This window comes from Mirounga leonina, unplaced genomic scaffold (genome assembly GCF_011800145.1).
Source record: "Mirounga leonina isolate KUSES-001 unplaced genomic scaffold, KU_Mleo_1.0 Mir_171, whole genome shotgun sequence".
NCBI lineage: Eukaryota > Metazoa > Chordata > Mammalia > Carnivora > Phocidae > Mirounga > Mirounga leonina.
Window position 1 is genome coordinate 5,987,710 of NW_023270436.1, and position 21,756 is coordinate 6,009,465.

General features: G+C 48.7%; 1 protein-coding gene across 1 annotated transcript in view; it reads right to left on the reverse strand.

Moving 5' to 3' along the window:
* The window catches only part of DNAH10 (dynein axonemal heavy chain 10), a 131,530-nt gene extending 110,355 nt beyond the window's left edge, over positions 1 to 21,175 (reverse strand). The window contains exons 1-9 of the mRNA XM_035016704.1: positions 20,962 to 21,175; positions 18,150 to 18,272; positions 14,640 to 14,740; positions 13,502 to 13,610; positions 11,303 to 11,418; positions 9,471 to 9,681; positions 3,866 to 4,023; positions 3,012 to 3,242; positions 1,323 to 1,513 (exon numbers count right to left, since the gene is read on the reverse strand). Coding sequence (XP_034872595.1) covers positions 1,323 to 1,513; positions 3,012 to 3,242; positions 3,866 to 4,023; positions 9,471 to 9,681; positions 11,303 to 11,418; positions 13,502 to 13,610; positions 14,640 to 14,740; positions 18,150 to 18,272; positions 20,962 to 21,175 — 1,454 coding nt within the window. The remainder of the gene's footprint in view (positions 1 to 1,322; positions 1,514 to 3,011; positions 3,243 to 3,865; positions 4,024 to 9,470; positions 9,682 to 11,302; positions 11,419 to 13,501; positions 13,611 to 14,639; positions 14,741 to 18,149; positions 18,273 to 20,961) is intronic.
* Positions 21,176 to 21,756: the final 581 nt, after the last annotated feature.

Genomic DNA, 21,756 nt, shown 5'->3' on the forward strand with positions numbered 1-21,756 from the left:
CTCCTTCAACATTTGATCCCAGAGGCTCTCCCACTCTCAGGGGCCTGGGGTCCAGAAGTAAGTTTCCCTCTGACTGTGGGACTTAGTCTCTCCCAGGATAACAAGAAAGAAGGTCCTGATTAAAATAACCTATGGGGCGCCTGAGTGTCTCAGTCGGTTGAACATCAGACTCTTGGTTTTGGCTCAGGTCATGATCCCGGGGCCCTGGGATCGAGCCCCACATCGGGCTCCCTGCTCCGCGGGAAGCCTGCTTCTCCCTCTCCCATTCCCCCTGCTTGTGTTCCCTCTCTCGCTGCGTCTCTGTCAAAAGATAAATAAAATCTTTTAAAAAAATTAAAACAGGGGCGCCTGGGTGGCTCAGTTGTTAAGCGTCTGCCTTCGGCTCAGGTCATGATCCCGGAGTCCTGGGATCGAGCCCTGCATCCGGCTCGCTGCTTGGCAGGAAGCCTGCTTCTCTCCCTCTCCCACTCCCCCTGCTTGTGTTCCCTCTCTCGCTGTGTCTCTGTCAAATAAATAAAATCTTTAAAAAAAAAATTTTTTTTAATAAAAATTTAAAAAATTTAAAAATTAAAACAAAACAACCCATGTATCCCACACAACGGGGTATTATTTGGCCATAAAAAGGAAGGAAGTACCGACACCTTCTCCAATACGGGTGAACTTTGAAAACGTGATGCCGAGTCAAAGGAGCCAGTCATCAAAGACCCCATGTTGGATGACTCCATCTGTATGAAGAGGCAAATCCATCGAGATAGAAAGTAGATCTGTGGTTGCCCAGGGCTGGGTGGGTCGGGGAGGCCAAAGGTGACCGCTACAGTGTATGAGGTTTCTTCTCTAATTGAAAAAAATAGGGCGCCTGGGTGGCTCAGTTGGTTAAGCGACTGCCTTCGGCTCAGGTCATGATCCTGGAGTCCCGGGATCGAGTCCTGCATCGGGCTCCCTGCTCGGCAGGGAGTCTGCTTCTCCCTCTGACCCTCCTCCCTCTCATGTGCTCTCTCTCATTCTCTCTCTCGCAAATAAGTAAAATCTTAAAAAAAAAAAATATTCTACCTTCGATTACGGTGATGGACACATGACTCTGACTACCCCCAAAGAGCCACTGAATTGTACATTCTAAATGGGTGAATTTCAATAAAGCTGTTCAAGATCTTTTTTTAAGTAGGTGCTACACCCAGCGTGGAACCCAACGTGGGCTCCAACTCACGACCCCGAGATCAAGACCTGAGCTGAGATCAAGAGTTGGACGCTTCACTGACTAAGCCAGCCAGGTGCCCCAAAAGCTGTTTAAGATCTCAAGAAGAACATGGCGTACGATTTCTTACTTGAACAAAGTCCGCAGATTAACCACTTTGCAGACTCTCTCGGCAATTTCCCAGGCAATCCGCTCCATGAGTGGGATCATCCTTTCGTCTTTGTTGTAGTGTCGGGAGATGATCCACACCATCCTCAGGGCACTCATCATGGAGGGGATTGTCTCCAAGATGACGTGGAAGCTGGATCCATGCGTGATGTTCTAACCGGAGAGAGCAAGCAGCCTTAGCCTTGGGGTCAAGTAGCTTACTAAAGCAACACGTACGCGGGAAGCTTCCCTCTTCCTAATTCAAAAACTCAATACACTTATTACAGGAGGAAGTGTTTCACCACCGAAAGAAGCCTGAAATAGCTCTGGACGCACTGACATGGAAAGAGACAGGAGATTTACAATGAAAGTAAATAAAGCAATTTGCAGACATGTATGAAGTATGAGTGTGTGTGAGTATATAGAGAGATATAGAGCGAGAAAAAGAAATAGAAAAAGAACGCGTATGTGTACCTACTGAGCATACACATACACACCCAGTACATGGTATATGTGGCAGATTGTATTTTCCAAATGCAGTCACAACATCTTGACTGTGCCCCCCTCGCCATGAAGAGATGGCATCATCCTCTCCATCCCCTCAAATCCACACAGACTGTTACTTCTTTAGCCAGTAGAATATGGGAGAGGTAATGCCGTACCCCTTCTGAGCATAGCCCTCAGCTGGTCTGCTTCTGGGCTCTTGGAAGCCAGCGCCCTGTAAGAAGTGTGACTACCCTGTTACCCGGAAGCCACCAGGCTTGGAGACATCCAAGCCACGTGGAGAAATTCTGGGGGATGAGATACGGCGTGGAAAGAGAGAGACCCAGGAGCACCCAGGCACTAGCTGTGTGGGCAAAGAAGCCATTTGGGGGGTGCCTGGGTGACTCAGTTGGTTAAGCGTCTGCCTTCGGCTCAGGTCATGATCCCAGAGTCCTGGGATCGAGCCCCACATCAGGCTCCCTGCTCAGAGGGAAGCCTGCTTCTCCCTCTCCCTCTGCCCCTCCCCCATGCTCGTGCTCTCTCTCTCTCCCCCCCTCCACTCTCAAATAAAAATCTTTAAAAAGAATAAAGATTTAAAAGAAAAAAAAGTAAAGTGAAAAAGCCCACAGATGGGGATACTGCAAATCCCATATCTGATAAGGAACTTATCTTCAAAAAAAATTTTTTTAACTCCTAAATCAATAATAAGACACATCAAAAATGGGGAAAAGATTAAAACAGACATTTTATCAAAGATAGAAGCACATGACAAGGTGTTAAATCTCATTCATTAGTTCTTAGGGAATGTAAATCGAAATCACAATGAGATCCTTTATTATGCATAAAAGATGAACGACCCTACTTACAGAAAACACCTAGAATGGGCAAAGTCATAGAGACAGAGAGTGAAATTGAGGTTACCAGGGGTGCCGGAAGGAGGGAATTGTTGGTTCAGGGGTTCTGAGTTTATGTTGGGGGTGATGAAATGCTTGCTTTCGGGAGAGGAGGTTGGGTGCCCAGCACCGTGTATTTACTGCCACTGAGCTACATGCTTGCAAGCAGTTAAGACACTCAATGTCATATGCATGCTACCACAGTGGTTTAAATGCTGAATTAAAAAAGGAAACTCAATCCGTGTAAGATCTAATTTACGGCCCCGCCTTTCCAAAGCGCCGGGCCCCCGGCGTACCTTGAAATGGCGTTCCACTGTGGACAGAAACCGCACGTTGTCTGAGGCCTCCATGTGGAGCTTGAATAATTCAGTTAAGACCGGCTGCAGGTTAGCCGCGAGCATGGAATCGGACTCCTTGATCACATCCAAGACTCTCCTGACTACTGGAAGCTTCGTCTGTTCGTGGAGTGCACTCAGCGTTGCATTTCTTTCCCGCCAGAATTCAATTTCGGCCAGAGGACCATTACCCTGAGAGGTGACAGGAACACATAAAGAGTCATCACTGGTGTGGAGTGTATAACTGTGCTTGTCTCTCCAGCTCCTCCAAATAGGAATCAGTGCATGCACTTGACCTAGGAGGGTCCGATCAGAGTGGATCTCAGGACTCTGGCTAGGAAGGCTGACCAAAGACAGTCCGCCTTTCTCCAGGCAATATGACATGGGGATGTAACAAGTTGCCACCATAAAGGAAACCAGCCTGAGGAGGATGGAACGGAGGTGAGAGATTCCCAGGGAAACGCAGCCAGACCAAACCCTACCTGAAACCAGCCCTGCCTCTGGACTTTTCAATTATGTGAGCCAACAAACTGTCTCTTGTTGAAGCCAGCTGAGTTACGCTTCCTGTTTTTGGCAGCCCAAGCATCCTGACTGATACACGGTATTATCTTTATCAATCCAGGGTATGATCTGGCAGCGCACTAAACATCAGAAAGCCCAAGGATGACATTTGGGTATGTATGCTTTGATCCTTAAAGGAGGTCACAAAACAGCAAGACAAGAGGCTGCATCCAACAGATCCCCAGACTCCCGGCTCTTTCTCCGGGGGCCAGCGTGAGCCGTCAGGGAATCTGCAAAGGCATGGCCTGAGTTACCTGAGGAGTCTTCTTCAGTTGGCCCTCGACAGCTGCAGATATCAGGTTCAACCAGTTTATCACACACTGCTCTAAAATTTCAATGGCTTCCGGGTCAGCGGCCAGGTCAGACACCTCTCTCTCGAGGCTGATGCTTGGCATTTCTAACTTGATCTCACCTAATAGAATAGAAATGGTCAGTTAGCCACTTGTTTGGGGAAAAAATGATTACAGACAACAATGTTCAAGTGAATCAGATAGCTCTTCTCCCTAGACGTCAGTCCAGCAAGATCTGCTACATCTCCCGTCCTGATCCGTCTATACTTCATTCTCTTCCATTAGAAAGCAACTAAAAATTGTAGATCATTTTAACAGTGTTAAGATGGGTCACAGTGATCCAGTTATTTAAGATGTTCCTGAATTTACAACCTGTAACTTCAATTTAAAAAATTAAACAAGGGTTCGCCTGGCTGGCTCAGTTGGAAGAGCGTGCAGCTCTTGATCTCAGGGTTGTGTGTTGGAGACCCAGCTTTGGATGTAGAGATCACTTTAAAAAATAAAACTTTTTAAGAAAAATAATAAGTAAAAATTAGACAAACAACCCAGAGCTCAACAGATATTTGAAAAAACCTCCAGCATGAAATAGACGGGCCAAGATAAATCAGAAGGAATGACCTCAGAGGAAACGGAGACAAGGCAAAGAAGAATTTGTTTTTAATCCCAATTAGGAGTCTCAGAGAGGTGAGACAAGATGGCTTGTATCGAACAAGAACAGAATGAACGCTTTGGAAAAGGGACAATCACGGAATAAGAGGTCTTAAAAATTAAAAAATGTGACAGCTGATGTGAAAAAGTTCAGTCAAAGGTTGGGGAAAAGTTGAACTCCTCAGAAAATCTGACTACAAAGACAAAGACATGGGAAAGACGAGAAAAGATTAAAAAAAAAAACAAAACAGCATCAACAGCATTTGCCCAATGTTAGCAAGAAAGAACAGAGATAAATAGTGGAGGAAATTATGAAGTGTTCAGACTACAAGGCTAGGTCTTCAGGCTGAAAATACAGAGTGCTCAGCAAAATAAATAGGAAAAGGACCACACAAAAGTCCTTCATCACAGCATTTCAAGACACTAGAGAGGGCGCCTGGGTGGCTCAGTTGGTTAAGTGACTGCCTTCGGCTCAGGTCATGATCCCAGAGTCCCGGGATTGAGTCCCACATCGGGCTCCCAGCTCAGTGGGGAGCCTGCTTCTCCCTCTGACTCTCTCCCTTCTCATGCTGTTTCTCTAATAAAAAAATAAAATCTTTAAAAAAAAAAAAAAAAGACACTAGGGATAAAGACACAAATTAAAAGTTCACATAAAGCAGGGGCACCTAAGTGGCTCAGGTCTGCCTTTGGCTCAGGTCTTGATCCCAGGGTCCTGGGATCGAGCCCCGCATGGGCTCCCTGCTCAGTGGGAAGCCTATTCTCCCTCTCCCACTCCCCCTGCTTGTGTTCCCTCTCTCACTGTGTCTCTGTCAAATAAATAAATAAAATCTTTAGAAAGTTCACATAAAGGGGAGAGGGGGAAAAAACAGGTTGCCTTAAAAAAAAAAAAAAGGAATCCAATTTCTCCTAGGAAACACTGGATGCTAGAAAACAATAAAAACTATATTCAAAATTCTGTGCTAAAATTGTTTTAAATTCCAACTTATATGCCAAAAGCCACTGTGAAGATAGAATGAAGTCATTTTCAGACATGCAAGTTCTCATAAAATTATTTCCCATGTGCCTTTTCTAAGGAAGTTACTTAAGGATGTATTCCCACCCAGTGAGGGAGGAACCCAACTGAACGAGAAGACCTGCGATCCAGGAAACACTGCATGTGGGACACAGTCATGCATCACCCTGCGGGTGCCCTGCCTGCGTTGCAACAGGAAACACAGGACACCGGGGGGCAGGGGGGCATCTAATAAGAGGAGGGGCTTTTGCAAAAACAAAACCAGAGAGGACTGTACAAGATATTTTTATAAGATACTTTAAGAATGGCAATTTGGAATGCTGGCGGAGGAAGGGGCAGGTGTACAAAAAAGGAAAGCTCATTGGGGCGCCTGGGTGGCTCAGTCATTAAGCGTCTGCCTTCGGCTCAGGTCATGATCCCAGGGTCCTGGGATCGAGCCCCGCATCGGGCTCCCTGCTCCACGGGAAGCCTGCTTCTCCCTCTCCCACTCCCCCTGCTTCCGTTCCCTCTCTCACTGCGTCTCTGTCAAATAAATAAAATCTTTAAAGAAAAAAAAAAAAAGGAAAGCTCATCAAACGATCCTATTCTGCTCTGAAGTAAACAGTATTCCCGTTACCGTAATAACGTCAAAACCCATTTTGTGACTTAACGAAAAGAAGGGCATGGAAGTATGATGGGAGCTGGCTGCAGCAGGGGAGAGACAAAATCCTCATCATGCCAGGAAATAATACTAATGCCTACGATTAAGAAGAAACAGCAGTGTAAGCGTATATTTTAGAGACGTGGCAGTAGTCATCAACAGAAAGAGCTAAAGGGGCGCCTGGGGGGTTTGGTCGGTGAAGCAGCTCTGCCTTCAGCTCAGGTCATGATCTCAGGGTCCTGGGATATAGAGTCCCATGTCAGGCTCCCTGCTCAGTGGGGAGCCTGCTTCTCCTTCTTACCCCACTCTTGTGTTCTCTCTCTCAAATAAATAAAATATTTTTAAAAAATAAGAAAAGGGGTGCCTGGGTGGCTCAGATGGTTAAGCATCTGCCTTCGGCTCAGGTCATGATCCCAGGGTCCTGGGATCGAGTCCCGCATTGGGCTCCCTGCTCAGTGGGGAGCCTACCTCTCTCTCTCTCTCTCTCTGCCTCTTATGAATAAATAAAATCTTTAAAAAAATTTTTAAAATTAAAAATTAAAAAATAATAAATAAATAAGAAAGGAAGGAAGGGAGGGAAGGAGGAAAAAAACAGCTAAAGAACTAAAGTCACCAGCAGGGAGCAGAATGGACCGATAGGGAAAATGAGGCAGGGACAGTTTTTCAAGGCACTGTATGTTAATACCATTTAATTTTTTTAAACCTTACGTATTACTTCAAGAAAATGCAACGTATATACATATGTGGACATATTTATTAATATATTTAATATAAGTATACTTGCTCTTAGCATATTAATATACTTGTATTAAACATTCACTCCACAACAGATAACCTGACCTTTGCAATCCTGTGCATCATAAAGAAAAAAGGGCAAAAAGAGCTTTCTTAACTGACAGCCAATGACTTACAAAAAGCCATTCGTAAATGTCCCATAAAGAAAAACAAATTTCTTCCTCGAGATGATATTATAAAATAGGGATTGGCACAGTTTGAGGTTTTTGGTGTTTTGTTTTTTTTTTTAAGATTTTTTAAGTAAGGGGAACCTGGGTGGCTCAGTCGTTGGGCATCTGCCTTTGGCTCAGGTCATGGTCCCAGGGTCCTGGGATCGAGCCCCGCATCGGGCTTCCTTCTCTGTGGGAAGCCTGCTTCTCCCCCACCCACTCCCCCATTTGTGTTCTCGCTCTCCCACTGTGTCTCTGTCAAATAAACTTAAAAATCTTAAAAAAAAAAAGATTTTTTTTTTTTTTTTTTTTTAAGTTCTCTCCACACCCAACTTGGGGCTCGAACTCACAACCCGGAGATCAAGAGTCACACACTCTATTGACTGAGCTGGCCAGGTGCCCCCGACAAAGTTCTTCCTCGAGTACCAGAGAGTAAGTATTTCCAGCTTTGCAGACCAAGAGGCAAAGCTGAAGACAGAATATAGGTCCTTATATAATCATTTAAAATCTAAGCATTGGAAACTATAAATACAGTTGTTAGCCCACAGGCCACACAAAAACGAGCAGCAGGTGGGATGTGGCCCATGGGCTGTAACTTGCTGACCCAGGTTATAGAATATTAAATCACCTGCTTTTCTGGTTTTTCTAAATCATACATGATTGTAGGAAAATAGGAAAGAAAGAAAGAAAACCATCTTACTCTCACAACCTAGAGTAAGCGACACTGGCTGATAACATTTTAGTGCATTTCCTTCTAGCAGTTTACCTAAAACACAAAAATGTGTTCACTCATCTTTTTTTTTTTTTTTAAAGATTTTATTTATTTATTTGAGACAGAGAGAATGAGAGAGACAGAGAGCACATGAGAGGGGGGAGGGTCAGAGGGAGAAGCAGGCTCCCTGCCGAGCAGGGAGCCCGATGCGGGACTCGATCCTGGGACTCCAGGATCATGACCTGAGCCGAAGGCAGTCGCTTAACCAACTGAGCCACCCAGGCGCCCCACTCATCTGCTTTTTGACACCAGCAACAAGACACAGGGGCGCCTGGGCGGCGAGTCGGTTGAGCATCCGACTCTTGGTTTGGCTCAGGTCGTGATCTCAGGGCCGTGAGATCGAGCCCGGTGTTGGGCTCCGCGCTCCGCATGGAATTTGCTGGAGATTCTCCCTCTCTCTCCCCCTCCCGCCCCTTCCCTCACTCATGTGCTCTCTCAAATAAATAAAGACATCTTTAAAAAAAGAAACAAGACACATAAATCCTATCCAAGATTAGAAGAAACATTTTTTTCCCATTTCTGCTATTTTACACTAACTCAGGGAGAGAGGGGTTAGGCAGACAGGCCAAAGAAGGCTACAAATGTCAGTGAAGGAAAAACACAGACACCAAGAGAGTAGTATCATTTTGGGGGGCGGCGGGCCGGGGGGGGAGATAGTAAAAAAAAAAAAAAAAAAATTCTAAAATAGAATCTGAAAAACACATGTCTGTTGCATGTTATCAAAAGTTTGGATCTCTATGGGTGTTTCTCATTTCCAGCAGAGAACATTTCTAGCCGGTGGGGCATGTTCAAGGTTACTTCCAAGAGGGGGAAAGTTCCTCTTCCTAGAATAGCGATGCCATCTCGAAGACCGTGCTAGCCCTTGCTGATGCACACCGTGTTGGCTGTCATGGGCTGGGACTCTCCACAGTGTAACCCCCTCAGCCGGCCTCTCCACCTTGCTGTTCTCCATTCCTGACATGCATGTTCCCAGGCTCAGGGACTCTCGCCATGCCATGCTCCCCCGGTAACGAGGTGCAGATCCAACAGTAGCTGCTGCAGACCCACCATCTACAAGCTTCTGGCCTTGCCCACAAAGCTAACTAAGCCAGGACCAGCCAGCCACCCTTCCCTGTTCACAGAAACTCCACTCTTTCCAACTCCTTTTCTTGTCCAGGCCATTCTCCCTGCCTGAAATGTACTTGCTCCCCAACTCCACCTACTAAAGCTTTGCTGTCCGTTCAGAGGTGGTCAAATGCCACCTCCTTCGGGAAGTCTCCTTTGATTTCCCCCTGCTTCTCCCACATGATCTCCCTCTTCCAAACCCCTCAAGGCCCTAATATCTTTCCCAAGCTCCCATTCTGCCATAGTTCCTTGTGCGCCAGATTATAAGATCCTTGAGGACAGGATTCTGTCATTCCTCTCTGGGTCTTCCTCCCAGCTCAGGGTCGCTCGTATGGTGAGCAGGGAAGAGGAGAATTATAAATGAAAGCAAGAGACTCCTGGACCCTGAAATTGCCTTCTTAAAGGAAATCCATCACGCTTCCCTCAACACGGGCAAAAGGAAGCCTCACCTTCAAGTTGCTGCATTGTTCTTTGAATACTGTTCGCAAATTTCTGGATGTTCATTAAAAATTCATCCCGTATCAACTGAATGCTGTGATAGGCTTCCCCGGGCATGTTGGGTAGGTCCACTTCATACTCAAAAGAGTCAGAGATTTCTGAAGATGTGAATCCCAGGGAGGCGTCCTTGTGTTGATTGAAGGACAAAGCCGGCATGAAAACCTGAAGGAAATCACACAATATTGTGTTCAAGATCACGCACTCACGCTGCCTCTGGTGTCGAATGTTCTATCAGACGCAGCACAGCGTAACTACAATGCAGAAACTGCTCAAGTCCAGAGCACAGACCTAGAGAGAGAGAGATGAAAATATTTGACCTAAAATGATCCCAGGGTAAGAATGTGACCCAAGCCCAAGGTGACAACCCAGAAGATAATCCTGCATTTCTTCGGCTGCCACCGGCTGCAAGGCGGCTGGATTTGAAACTACGGCACAAACAAGAGTAGAAGCAGGTGTTAGAGAGTCTGCTCAGCACCAGGCTAGCTCACGGGAGAGTTAAAATAAAGAAGGGCATGGGGGCGCCTGGCTGGCTCAGTCTGTAGAGCGTGCGACTCTTGATCTTGGGGTTGCAAGTTCGAGCCCCACGTGGGGCATAGAGATTACTTAAATAAAGATCTAAAATGAAGGGTCTGAGGACACAGTCCTTTTGACATTTAGCTGAGGACAGAAGCATGCATTTAGGAAGTCACTTGAGTATAATAACAAAGCTTCACCCACATAAAAATGATGGAAAAAATGCCCGTGAGTTAGTTGGGTGAGTCTGGGCTTTGGTGTGTAGTTTTGCCTTTTCTTCGGAAACTTGGATCCATGGTTTAAGACAATGTACGTGTACCTCCCACTGACTGAAGAGCCCAGAACGTCTGACCTGTGGTTTCACAGTCTGGATTCTGCCAACCGCACACTCATGGTGACGTTCAAAATGTCCTCTCCCCAGTAAAACATATTCTTGATACTGCCTGCCTCCCACTGCCTCCCCTGATTGAACTACTGCCTGGGCAACCATCCCCCTCCACAGACTCTTCTACGGCCTCATACTGGTCTTCTCTTCCCTTCAGCGTCTGCCCCCCGCTCCCACGGTCTAAGTTTCACACGACAGCCAGAGGAATGATGCAAACCAGACCATATTATTCCCCTGCTGAACACCTACCTCCCTTTCCAACCTTCCCCACTCCTCTCCAGCCGCACTGGCCCTCCTTCTGTTCCTGGACCAGGCTATGTCTGCTCCTGCCTCAGGACCTTTGCACATGCTCCCTTCTCTGCCCAGGAATTCCCCCCCCCCACCCCCAGATCTTCACATGTCTAACACCTTTACCTAATTCAGGTCTCAATTCAATGCCACAACCTCAGACGGGCCTTTCCTGACCCCCCTGAGCCCCACCCTATTACACTTCCCTAGGAACTTATCATTAGGAGAATTAGTCTGTTCACAAGGTGTTTTTTTTTTTTCCATTGTTTGTCTATCAAACACTGCCTCCTCCGTGAGGCCATCCCTTACCACCACTCCCTGCACACACAAACACATGCGTGTGTGCACGGAGTCCGTTTCTATCACATTACTAGGATTTATTGAACTCATGCCACTTGTCACTGCCTGATATTTTCCAGCTTAGGAATCTGTGTCTCATGTCTTTCCCCCAGTATCAGCTCCTGGAGCACCGAGATCCACTTGGACAATGGCACCTGGGAGGCAAGAGCTGCTGAACATTCCTTATGTGTGGAGGAAACGAACCAGACAGCCTGAATCTTACAAAATGCTGAGACCCCTTCCCTTGTCCACGGTTACCTGACATATGACATTCTTCAGAAAGGGAAGCACGTTAGAATTGATAATTCCGTACTCCAGCATCTCGGGCATGATCTCCATGGCTTCCTTCATGTCTGTAGCCTCGGAGATCATCTCTGCGTGGGAACAGACACAGAGGGTAAGTCACGTGGGGAGGTGGCAGGCAGGTAACTCCCCCAAGTACCCGGCGAATCGGCTCCTTCTTCCTGAGTAGCTAACCCAGGAATGTTCCAGGCACAGACTCAAAATGATGCTGACGTCTAGTCAGACAAATCCCTCGGCCCATGAGACACTGAGGGAAACCTGACGTGCTGGGGTCCCCAGGCTCCCATCAGTAGCACAACAGAGCTACCCAGACCAACGGATAGACACACTCGTGTTTCCTAGAAATGTTTGCTGGGCTCCTTGCTTTGCCTGGGTCCCCACTCCTAGCAACGCCTCCCCAGTTCATCGCCAGAGTCCCTTCTGAGTCACGAGTATTTTTAAAGACAGATTTGGTGACAGCCAACCGTTCGGCTGGGTTTTATTTTACACGTCTTTACTCCACCCAAACATCAATGAGCACGGGAGACATTCTGAAGGTCCCTTGGGCCCTTCCCTCAACCTCATTGGGAAACAAAACAGAAACACGACAAATACATCAACCAAGGCAATCATTTCGCTGGCTTCGGACCCACATCTGTGTAGACTTTATCCTCTCCTCACTACGCTTCTGTATATCAAACTCCTCTTTACTCAAATTGAGAGGGAAAGTACGTAAGAACCCAGAATGTGAAAGAAAGAGAGCCTGAGCTCAATGAAAGACGACCATAGAGACACAAGATGATGAGAGTGAGCAGTAATAAAGCCCGAGGGGACGCCGCGGCTGTCCTGCTCATGGCCTGTGCGCCCAAAAACGCCATCCAAGTTCAAAAGAGAAAAAAGAAGGCCACATAATGTTTGCGCTGGAATTTACTGTGAGTCCTAAAACATAGCTTTGCACCGCCTCCACGGAGGCAAAGGCAGAAGAAACGGGGGAAACCCAGGCAGGAAGACTGCGGAGTCAGCCCGGATTAAATAAGGCAAGAGGAAGGGCCGGGGGTCAGAAGAGACAGGAGAGTGGCAACCACTGGGAGGCCGGGGGTGTCACCAGAAATGCCCAGGTGGCTCCCAGAATGCAGCAGGAATGCACAGTGGGAACATCCCGCCCAAAAGTTACCCCGAGAAATGAACTTGGCCTCCAAGCAGCTCCTCTGTCTTAAATCACATGGCCACACGGAGAAAGCCCCAGAGCTCATCCTACAACTCAGGATCACATCATTTTGCATCTCTCTCCCTTTAATTGTTACAACAGAACCAAGAATATATTCACACAGCCAGTCTTCATTATTCCTGGTAGTTCTGTTCCATGAAGCTCCTCGAACAAGGAATTAACGAATACCCAGCCATTGCTCCTGCAGGACACCCGAGGTTAAGTTCCTGCAGCCTCCGGTCACATTTTCATCAGCCATCAACACATAACCTGGCTTTATTTGTGTTTCTGTTTAAAGACAACTTATCTAATGTACACGGTTGATTCGTTAACACTGAACTCAGCCTACGCTATAACTCACGCCTGAACTACGCTTCTCTAATACACCTGTGTCCTCCATGAGAAACGTCACAGCCTTCTCGCGCTCAGAAACACTGGACGGTGCTCCAGGACTATGCTTGAGGCCATTTTAAACAGTGAAACCACCAACAAAAAGTACCAAAAAATGTGAAAACCACGGCACTAAAGAGATAACAATAAGGACAGTCCACCCTCAGCCAGGAACACACAGATTCAGTGACTCAAATGTTTCCCCATTAAGGGGTGCCTGGCTGGCTTCATCACTGTAACATGCAACGCTTGATCTCAGGGTCATGAGTTCAAGCCCCACGTTGGGTGTAAAGATTTCTTAAAAACAAAATCTTAAAAAAAAAAAGGCAAATGTTTCCCCATGCCGTGCACATCCACGAATGACCTCAAGGCTCGGCAAGGATTGATTTGGGGGTTATGAAAACGTATGAGCAAGTAGGTGAATTCACAAATAGGGAACCCACGAGTAATGAGGATTGGCTGGCCTGGGAAAAAAGAAAAAGGTTGTATTCTCAAGAAAGTGTAAAAATTAAGAATCTCACAGATACACACCCAGGGGCATACTCACCCACACGCATGCACAGACACTAGAAATATACCTTTTGTATTTCTGAGAAAATACACCACATTCTGGTCCAGAAACTCCTCAGGAACAGGAGTACACAGCACATAGAGATGGGTCTTATCCACAATGTGCTTAACGGTTCTCTGAAACATGGGGGACAAAAAAACATCAGGCTGAGAGACACTCACTCACCCAGACAAGCTAGCGTTCAGGCCCACCTGAGCCCTCCTCTCTGTGCCTTCTGAACTCCCGGCTGACAAAGGGCCCTAGCACGTGCACGACAAGGCAGCCAGACTTGAGCGCTCAGCCTGACTCTTCTATTAACTGGCTGATGCAGCCACACTTGACCTGGGAAGTCCAGACAGAGCTTTCCGAGGCTGTAAATTGCAATAAACGGGCTTGAATTTGGTTTCGGGGGTGGGGTATATTCATGGAGCCGATCAGAGTAATTTCATTTAGCACAGGCCAGATTCGATGCTTACGTCCTGGCTTTAAGCTCCACCTCTGGGATTTGTGAAATAAAAGGTTAACTCAGCAGGCCTGGGTTGTCCAAACTCTGCATGTTCCAAAGGTTTTCAAGCTGGCCCTTCATGGGCTCCTGGGTGATCACCTCTGTTTTTGGAAAAGCCTACCTGATGTGAGTGTCTTTGTATACCTGGGGCCTTGGCTCATGCCAGGTAGTTTATACTAGCAACATGATGGGTGGTGAATGCCTGTTTCTGTTTGCCTGGGGCCCCGGTCACCTTATATCAGTTTGACTTCCTGCAGGCTTAGAGACCGGCCCTTCACACCCATAGATGCTCCGTAGAAACTCTGGACTCCAAGGCTTGGGTGGGCTTCCTTGACTTCCTATGTGTTCTCGCACATACTTGCTGGGAGAAATAGCACATCCAGGCCACGCTACCGGGAGCTCGGGCCCCTTTTCCTCCCGGACTCTGCCATTCGTACCTTTTTCTTTGATTCTACTCTGCATCCTCTCACTGCAATAAACTGTAACCACGAGTATAAAAGTTTTTCTGGGTCCTGTGAGTCATCCTAGCAAATCATTCAATCTGAGTCCATCATCTCTACTCCAAATAGGTTCCCTCAAATATGAAAGTCAGTTACACAGACTCATCAGAGGGGAGGGAATTCCTATTACCCCACCAAGGAGGAGAAAGAGCCGAAAGTACCTTGACGGGGAAGTCTTCTAAACTCTCTTCGCCTGCTTCTTCATTCTCTATGTCGATTATAGGCTGATTTACAGAATCGTTTCTCACCTGCAAATTCTTGGCTGCAAAACATTATTCAGTGTGCAAACTGAAATAAGCAGAAAAGTAGATTTCCTGCCATCAAGACCAGACCCGCATCTTGTACAACAGCATATTTCATTCAACAGACATGTTATCCAAAAGCTATACATACATTTTTTACAAATGAATCCTATCAGAGCCTTGTTGTACGTTATAATGGCGAAAGTTCTTTGTATTTCTGATGGGTGGGTTCTCAGCCGGAAATTTAATGTGTATGCGTGTGTGTGCGTGCACACGCGTGTGCATGTCCCAGCTACCGTGTGCAATGTGTGACTTCTCAGAGATTTTCACTTTAAAAGGGAGTTTTATTATTAGGACGAGAATGATAGCTCACATTAGCATTTATTCTATTTTCTCTATGAAACTCGAAACTGGTGGGGGATGAAAATGAAAGAAATCTAAACAAAATGAATGTGTATCTCTCAAGTCTACTCTTACCGATACAGATCTGGAAACCTCAGAGCCTGTCGGTCACAGCCCTGGGAGTTACTGACGAGTCCAGTGATCACACAGAAGGGAGAGCTTCCCCCAAAACGGTTTGGCTCTTAGTGCAAAAGGCGCCACATGACCCCAGGGTGGCTTGGGAATCAAATCAGTGTGTGGGGTCTCCTGGTCTACTTTTGGTTTTCTCATCCATAAAATGGGAACAATAACATCTAGTGGTGAGACTGGAGAATTCAGTGGTGGTGTGGTTCCGTGCCTGGCACAGTGACGGCCTGAGGCCAAAAACACACTTACAAATGCACCAAATGAGTGCAGCTGTACTCCTAGACTTGGTTCAAATGGTTAAGTTTTAGGTTATGTATATTTTACCACAATAAAAAGAAAAAAATGCACTTGAATATCCACTTGGAAGTAACGTTAATTTGCTTTGTCGAGAAGACCTCCCTGACTTTTCTCCCCAAGCAGCCTCCTTCCACGGAGTTCTTTCCCGTCCAGAGACTGACTGGTGTGTCTTCGTGGAACGTCGCAGGAAGTGTGGCTGTGGCCTTCATCCCCACCGTCTTATCGAAATCCAGCCTAGCTAGCCTTCCTGAGAATGAACGGACAACCTCTCTTTCTGACCTCACAGTCCTCTCCCTGCGATCTGTAACCACATTGTGGGTAAAAACGAATGCTTCTGAAGAGAGGAGGAGGACTAGCAGAGACAGAGCCCATCGCCAAAAAACCCCTTTTCCCTCGGATTTTCAAATATTCGGTATCTTTCAAAAGTGAAGTGTCTAACCTACAGCTTCTGCTTCTTGTAAGGGCAGGTGAATCACGGGGTAAGTGTGGCATGGGGGCCGTTTAGCTCTGCTGGGGACGTGCACGGCCCGGGACATGGTTTTCTCAGTCTCGGCCCCACTGGTGTTTGAGGCTAAATCATTCTTTGTTGCGGGCACTGTCCTGTGCGTTTTAAGATGTTCAGTGGCATCCCTGGCCTCTCCCCTCCAGATGCCGGCAGCACCCACCCTCCAGTCATGACAACTAAAATGTCTCCAGACATCACCAAATGCCCCATGGGGGCCCAAGTCACCCCTGGCTAAGAATGCTGCCCCCGATAGAGGGCCAGCAGACCCATGAAAAGATGTTCAACATCACTCAGCCTCAGGGAAATGCAAATCAAAGCCACAGTGAGATACCTCCTCACACCTGTCAGACTGGCTACAATTAAAAACACGTTGGCGAGGATGCGAAGGAACCCTCGTGCACTGCTGGTGGGAATGCAAACTGGTTTAGCCACTCTGGAAAACAGTATGGAGGGTCCTCAAAAAGTTAAAAATAAATCAGAGAGGGAGACAAACCATAAGAGACTCTTAACTCTAGGAAACAAACTGAGGGTTGCTGGAGGGGAGGGGGGTGGGGGATGGAGTAACTGGGTGATGGACATTAAGGAGGGTACGTGATATGTGTACTGGGTATTATATAAGACTGATGAATCACTGACCTCTACCTCTGAGACTAATAATACATTATATGTTAATTAATTGATTTTAAACAAACAAACAAAAAGAACTACCCTACAATCCAGCCATTGCACTACTGGGCATTTACCCAAAGAATACAAGAACACTAATTCAAAAGGATACATGCACTCCTAGTAGCATTATCTACAATAACCAAATTACGGAAGCAGCCCAAGTGTCCATCGGCAGATGAATGGATAAAGATGTGGTATATATACACGATGGAGTATTACTCAGCCATAGAAAAGAATGAAATTTTGCCATTTGCAACAATATGGATGGAGCCAGAGAGTAGAAGGCTAAGTGAAATAAGTCAGAGAAAGACAAATACCTTATGATCTCACTCATATGTGGAATTTAAAAAGCAAAACAAATGAACAAAGGGAAAAAAGAGAGAGAAACCAGGAAACAGACTCTTAACTATAGAGAACACTGATGGTTATCAGAGGGGAGGCAGGTGCGGGGACAGGGGAAACAGATGATGGGGATGAAGGAGGGCATGTGTCCTGAGGAGCACCAGGTGATGTATGGAGGTTGCAGATCAATATATTGTACACCTGACACTGATATAACACTCTACTGAAAAGTTTAAAAACTTAATACATGCAACTGCCCGCCCCCAAAAAGGGTAAAATAAAAAGTTTCAGGAATGAGGACAAAAAGAAAGCTCAGTTAGGTAAATAGTAGAAATACACTAGAAATAAAATGAAATCGTTCAACAACAACAAAAAAAGAAAGAAAAAGAAAAGGTGAGGCGGGAGAAGTGGGTCAAAGCCTGAAGGTGAAGCCACCGGCCCCCTAGACGAGGCACAGAGCCTGCAGAGGCCCAGCAGGTCGGGCCGCTCGGGGTGGGGGGGAGGGGGGGGGTACTTAGAGCAACTCCTCCAGCTCCGACGTGTCCGCTGAGGGGCATGAAAGCCTCCAGTCGAGCCGCAGATCAGCCCAAAGCAGCGGCGCGAGCGGTTGGCACAACGGGAAGGAAGCCGCGGCTACACAACAGGGCGCCCACCGCGGGTCGAGGGCTCCCAGGCGCGGCTTGCACAGGCCTGGGGGGTCCGGGCCCTGCACTGTCCTGGGTGGAAGAGTGCGCCCCCCCCCCCGAAGTCACGCCGCCCAGACCCTCGGAAGGGGACGCTTTTGGAAAGAGGGTCTTTGCGGATGTGAAAGAGGAGGTCACGGAGAGGGCAGCCCCTAAATCCGCTGGCTGTCGCCTTTACGAGAGTAAGGACAGGAAGACTCTGGGCCCCACGGAGGCCGAGCCGCGAGGGATGCGCGTGCACGTCAAGAGGGGCCCCGGCCCGAGGGGCAAGGCAGGTGCTCCCCCCAACCGGCCCACCCCCGCACGGCCCCCTGGGGCCTCAGGGCTGAGGGCGGACAGCCACACCCCGCTCGGTACCCCACACCGGTCCCCTCCCCCCAGTCGCGGGGGAGCCCCGCCCCTCACCTGGCTCACGCCCCGACCCCACTTTCTGGGCGTCCTCCTCTTCCTCCTCGCCTTCCTCCTCGGTGGCCACCGGCACGTCGCCCTCTTGACCGCCTCGAGCATGGAAGAAAAAGTAACACGTGGCTGTCCCACCACACGAGACACGTGAGGCCACTGCTCTGCGGCAGCCCCCCCGCCCCGGGCGAGGTCAGGGCGAGGTCAGGGCGAGGTCAGGGCGAGGACGCGGGAGCCCCTTCCCCTCCCGCCCCTCGCGACCCCGCCCCGCACCCTAAGACGCTGGGGGGCGGGGGAGACCTGCTCCTCTCGCGTGAAGACGGGCCTCGGGTGCGAGTTCCCGGGCTTGTTACACCTGCCACCTGCCCGGCTGGAGCCTGCTGCCTCCTTGCTCCGCCTTCCCTGCCCTCCTGCGCTGGCGCCAGTTTCTGAACCAGTGGTCACACCGGAATGTTCCAGTTACCCCAGACAACTTTAAGTGTTACCAAAGGAAGATCTGTGCAAATTCCCCAGGAGATGAAGGTCAAGGTCGCAGAATGATCAGATGGTTCCACCAGCCCCAGGAAATATAAGTGATCAACAAGCATAAAAAAGAGGCTCCACTCCACTGATTATTATTTAAAATGTCATATAGGGGACACCTGGGTGGCTCGGCCCATTAAGGGTCTGCCTTGGGCTCAGGTCAGGATCCCAGGGTCCTGGGATCAAGCTCCAGGTGGAGCCCCGCACTCAGCAGGGAGTCCGCACCAGGATTCTCTCTCTCCCTTTGCCCCTCCCCCACTGGGCGCTCCCTCTCTTTCTCTCTCCCCCCCCAAATAAATAATTCTTTTAAAAAATGTACTATAGATTAAGCAAGTGCAGCCCCCTTTCATCTATGGGATTGGCAGATATTAAAAAGACAATATCCAATGTTGGCAGGACTGTTGGCAAACAGGCACCTGGCCACTGTTGGGTGTGGGCCAGGAGGCCCTTTCTCCAGAGCAGTCTGGCAGCCTATCCATCGTGTAAATGCACACACCTAGGAAACCAGCAATTCTGCTTTTATAAACCTCTCCCACAGAAATACACAGGGTGCAAAGACGGATGTGCATTGTTACCTTGTTTGTGAAAAAAATACTATGGAAAGGTAAATAAATGTTCATTAATTAGGGAATGGATAAAATGTGGTATATCAATGTACTTAAAAACCTATAAAGCTAGGTAGTTCTATAGGTATTGACATGAAAAATTCTCAAGATGCATTTGAGGGAGACAAGTCACAAAATAATATATATAGTATGACTGATTTTAGAAACTTATTATATAGAGAAGATATAGATGATTGATTGATTGACTGATTGATTCAGGGAAAGATCTGGCAGGATACACGACAAACTAACAATAGTGGTTACCTACAGGAATGGGAGTAGGACTTAAGGGATAGTGAAGGCTTGCTTTTTCACTTTTTACTTTGTATAATTCTATGTCATGTGAATTTTTAAGAGAATGCCCTTCAGTAATACTGTCATTTTTTAAAATTTAAGTGAGTCATTACATGACATCTACAGCCTGATTCCATTTTATTTTAAGAAATACACACTTACCAATTGGAACAGCATCTTGGGCTAGCTGCTCCTAGTTACAGACACCCCTCTTTCCTACCACCACCCCCACCAGCATCTATTTGTCTCCATTCATATAATTTTTAACTGGGAGCGGAGAGAAATCTTAACTGGGGGCAAGGACAGAAATAGAAAAGAGGGATGGTGGGGCGCCCGGGTGGCTCAGTTGGTTAAGTGACTGCCTTCAGCTCAGGTCATGATCTCAGGGTCCTGGGATCGGGCCCCGCATCGGGCTCCCTGCTCGGCGGGAAGCCTGCTTCTCCCTCTGACCCTCCCCCTGCTTGTGTTCCCTCTCTCGCGGTCTCTCTCTCTGTCAAATAAATAAATAAAATCTTTTAAATAAATAAATAATTAATTAATTAAAAAAATAAAAGCACAAAAAATTACATTGTACAATCTCAATAATAAAAAAAACTACATGGATAGAACAAGGGGCCATGAAAACATTAATTGTACTCATCTTTGGGTGGCAGGATGACTTAGTTTCAAAATATATTTTTACAGGGGCACCTGGGTGGCTCAGTCATTAAGCATCTGCCTTCGGCTCAGGCCATGATCCCAGGGTCCTGGGATCGAGCCCCACATCGGGCTCCCTGCTCTGCGGGAAGCCTGCTTCTCCCTCTCCCACTCCCTCTGCTTGTGTTCCCTCTCTCGCTGTCTCTGTCAATTAAATAAATAAATAAAATCTTTAAAAAAAGAAAAGAGGGATGGAGGGGCATGCACTGGCCCCACTCCAGGTCCTGTGAACAGACCAGAGCGCCATAAAGGATCCAATAAAGCTTCCCAAGTGTCTTCATAAGCAGAGAGTGACAGTGTGAGCCACAGAGCTGGGGAGGCCGCCGCCCTCCCCACCTCTGTCTAGAGCCCAACACCATTCTGGTGACTGCAGGATCGGCAGCGGTGAGTCTCTAGGGACAGGATGCTCAGCGGGGGATGCGTTGGCATCCTCATGACGTGGTGACGGTGGCGAGGAGCCAGAAAAGGAGGGAAAGAACGGGGAAGCGAGTCAGAGACAGCACAGAAACAGGTCACAGGCCAAGGCAGACTTCCGAGCACCCTTTCGAGGGTCCGGGAGTGACCCCGGGGACTGAAATCTGCTTCCCCAAGGAACAGGGACATCCAGCCGGGGGCCACTGGGCTAAGCAGGTGTCGGGGTACGCCGCTCGGAAAGCAGCCGCCGAACCGCAGCAAGTCCGCGCCGCGTCGGGGAGGCTCACCGATCTCCACCTCCACCTCCTCGGGCACCACCTTGCGGTAGAAGAAGAGCGTCAAGGCGCCCTCCTCATCACTGGTCTGGTTGAGGAAGTGCAGGATGAGGTCCTCGACCTCGCCGTCGTTGCGGTTGAGCAGCTCCTCGAAGAGCCGGGGGTCTGTGATGCCGAAGGCCGCGTACACGCGGTCGCGCACCCACAGCACCCGCAGGTCGTCCATGGCGCCGCGCAGGGCCCGATGGCGCCCTAGGAGCCCAGCGACGGGCGGCGTCCGTGGCAACGACGCCCCTGGCAACGGGCGCCCCGGCAACGGCCACCCGGCGCGCGTCCGCCGGGTCCCGGGCGCGCCCGCCCCCGCCCCGCGCTCGCAGGGGCGCGGGCCGGGAGGCCGGGGAGGGGGTGGGCGTGGCGCCGGGCCCCGTCCGGACCCGGGCCCGCCCGTCGCACCGGAGAACCGAGCGGAGCAGCCCGGCAGCACGCTCGCTCCCGGGACGCGCGGGGACGAGGACGGCCGGGAGCCGCCGGAGCGCTGTTGCCCGGGACAGCCGACTGCGGACCCCGGGGCCGCCTCCTGGCATCCTCTCCACCGCGGGCGAGCGTCCCGCCCATGGTGCCGCCAAGCAGGCCGAGACCAGCGAGGTGACGGAAGAGGCAAGGGGAGGTGGCAGGCGCAGAGTCAGAGGCGAGGCGGGACTAACTGCCTGAGCCCCCAGCCACCATGGACCAAAGGGCCTCAGAAAAGCAAATACTCTCCAAGAGTTCCAAGAAGGGGCAGGTTCACCCTTGCACACAGGATCCGGG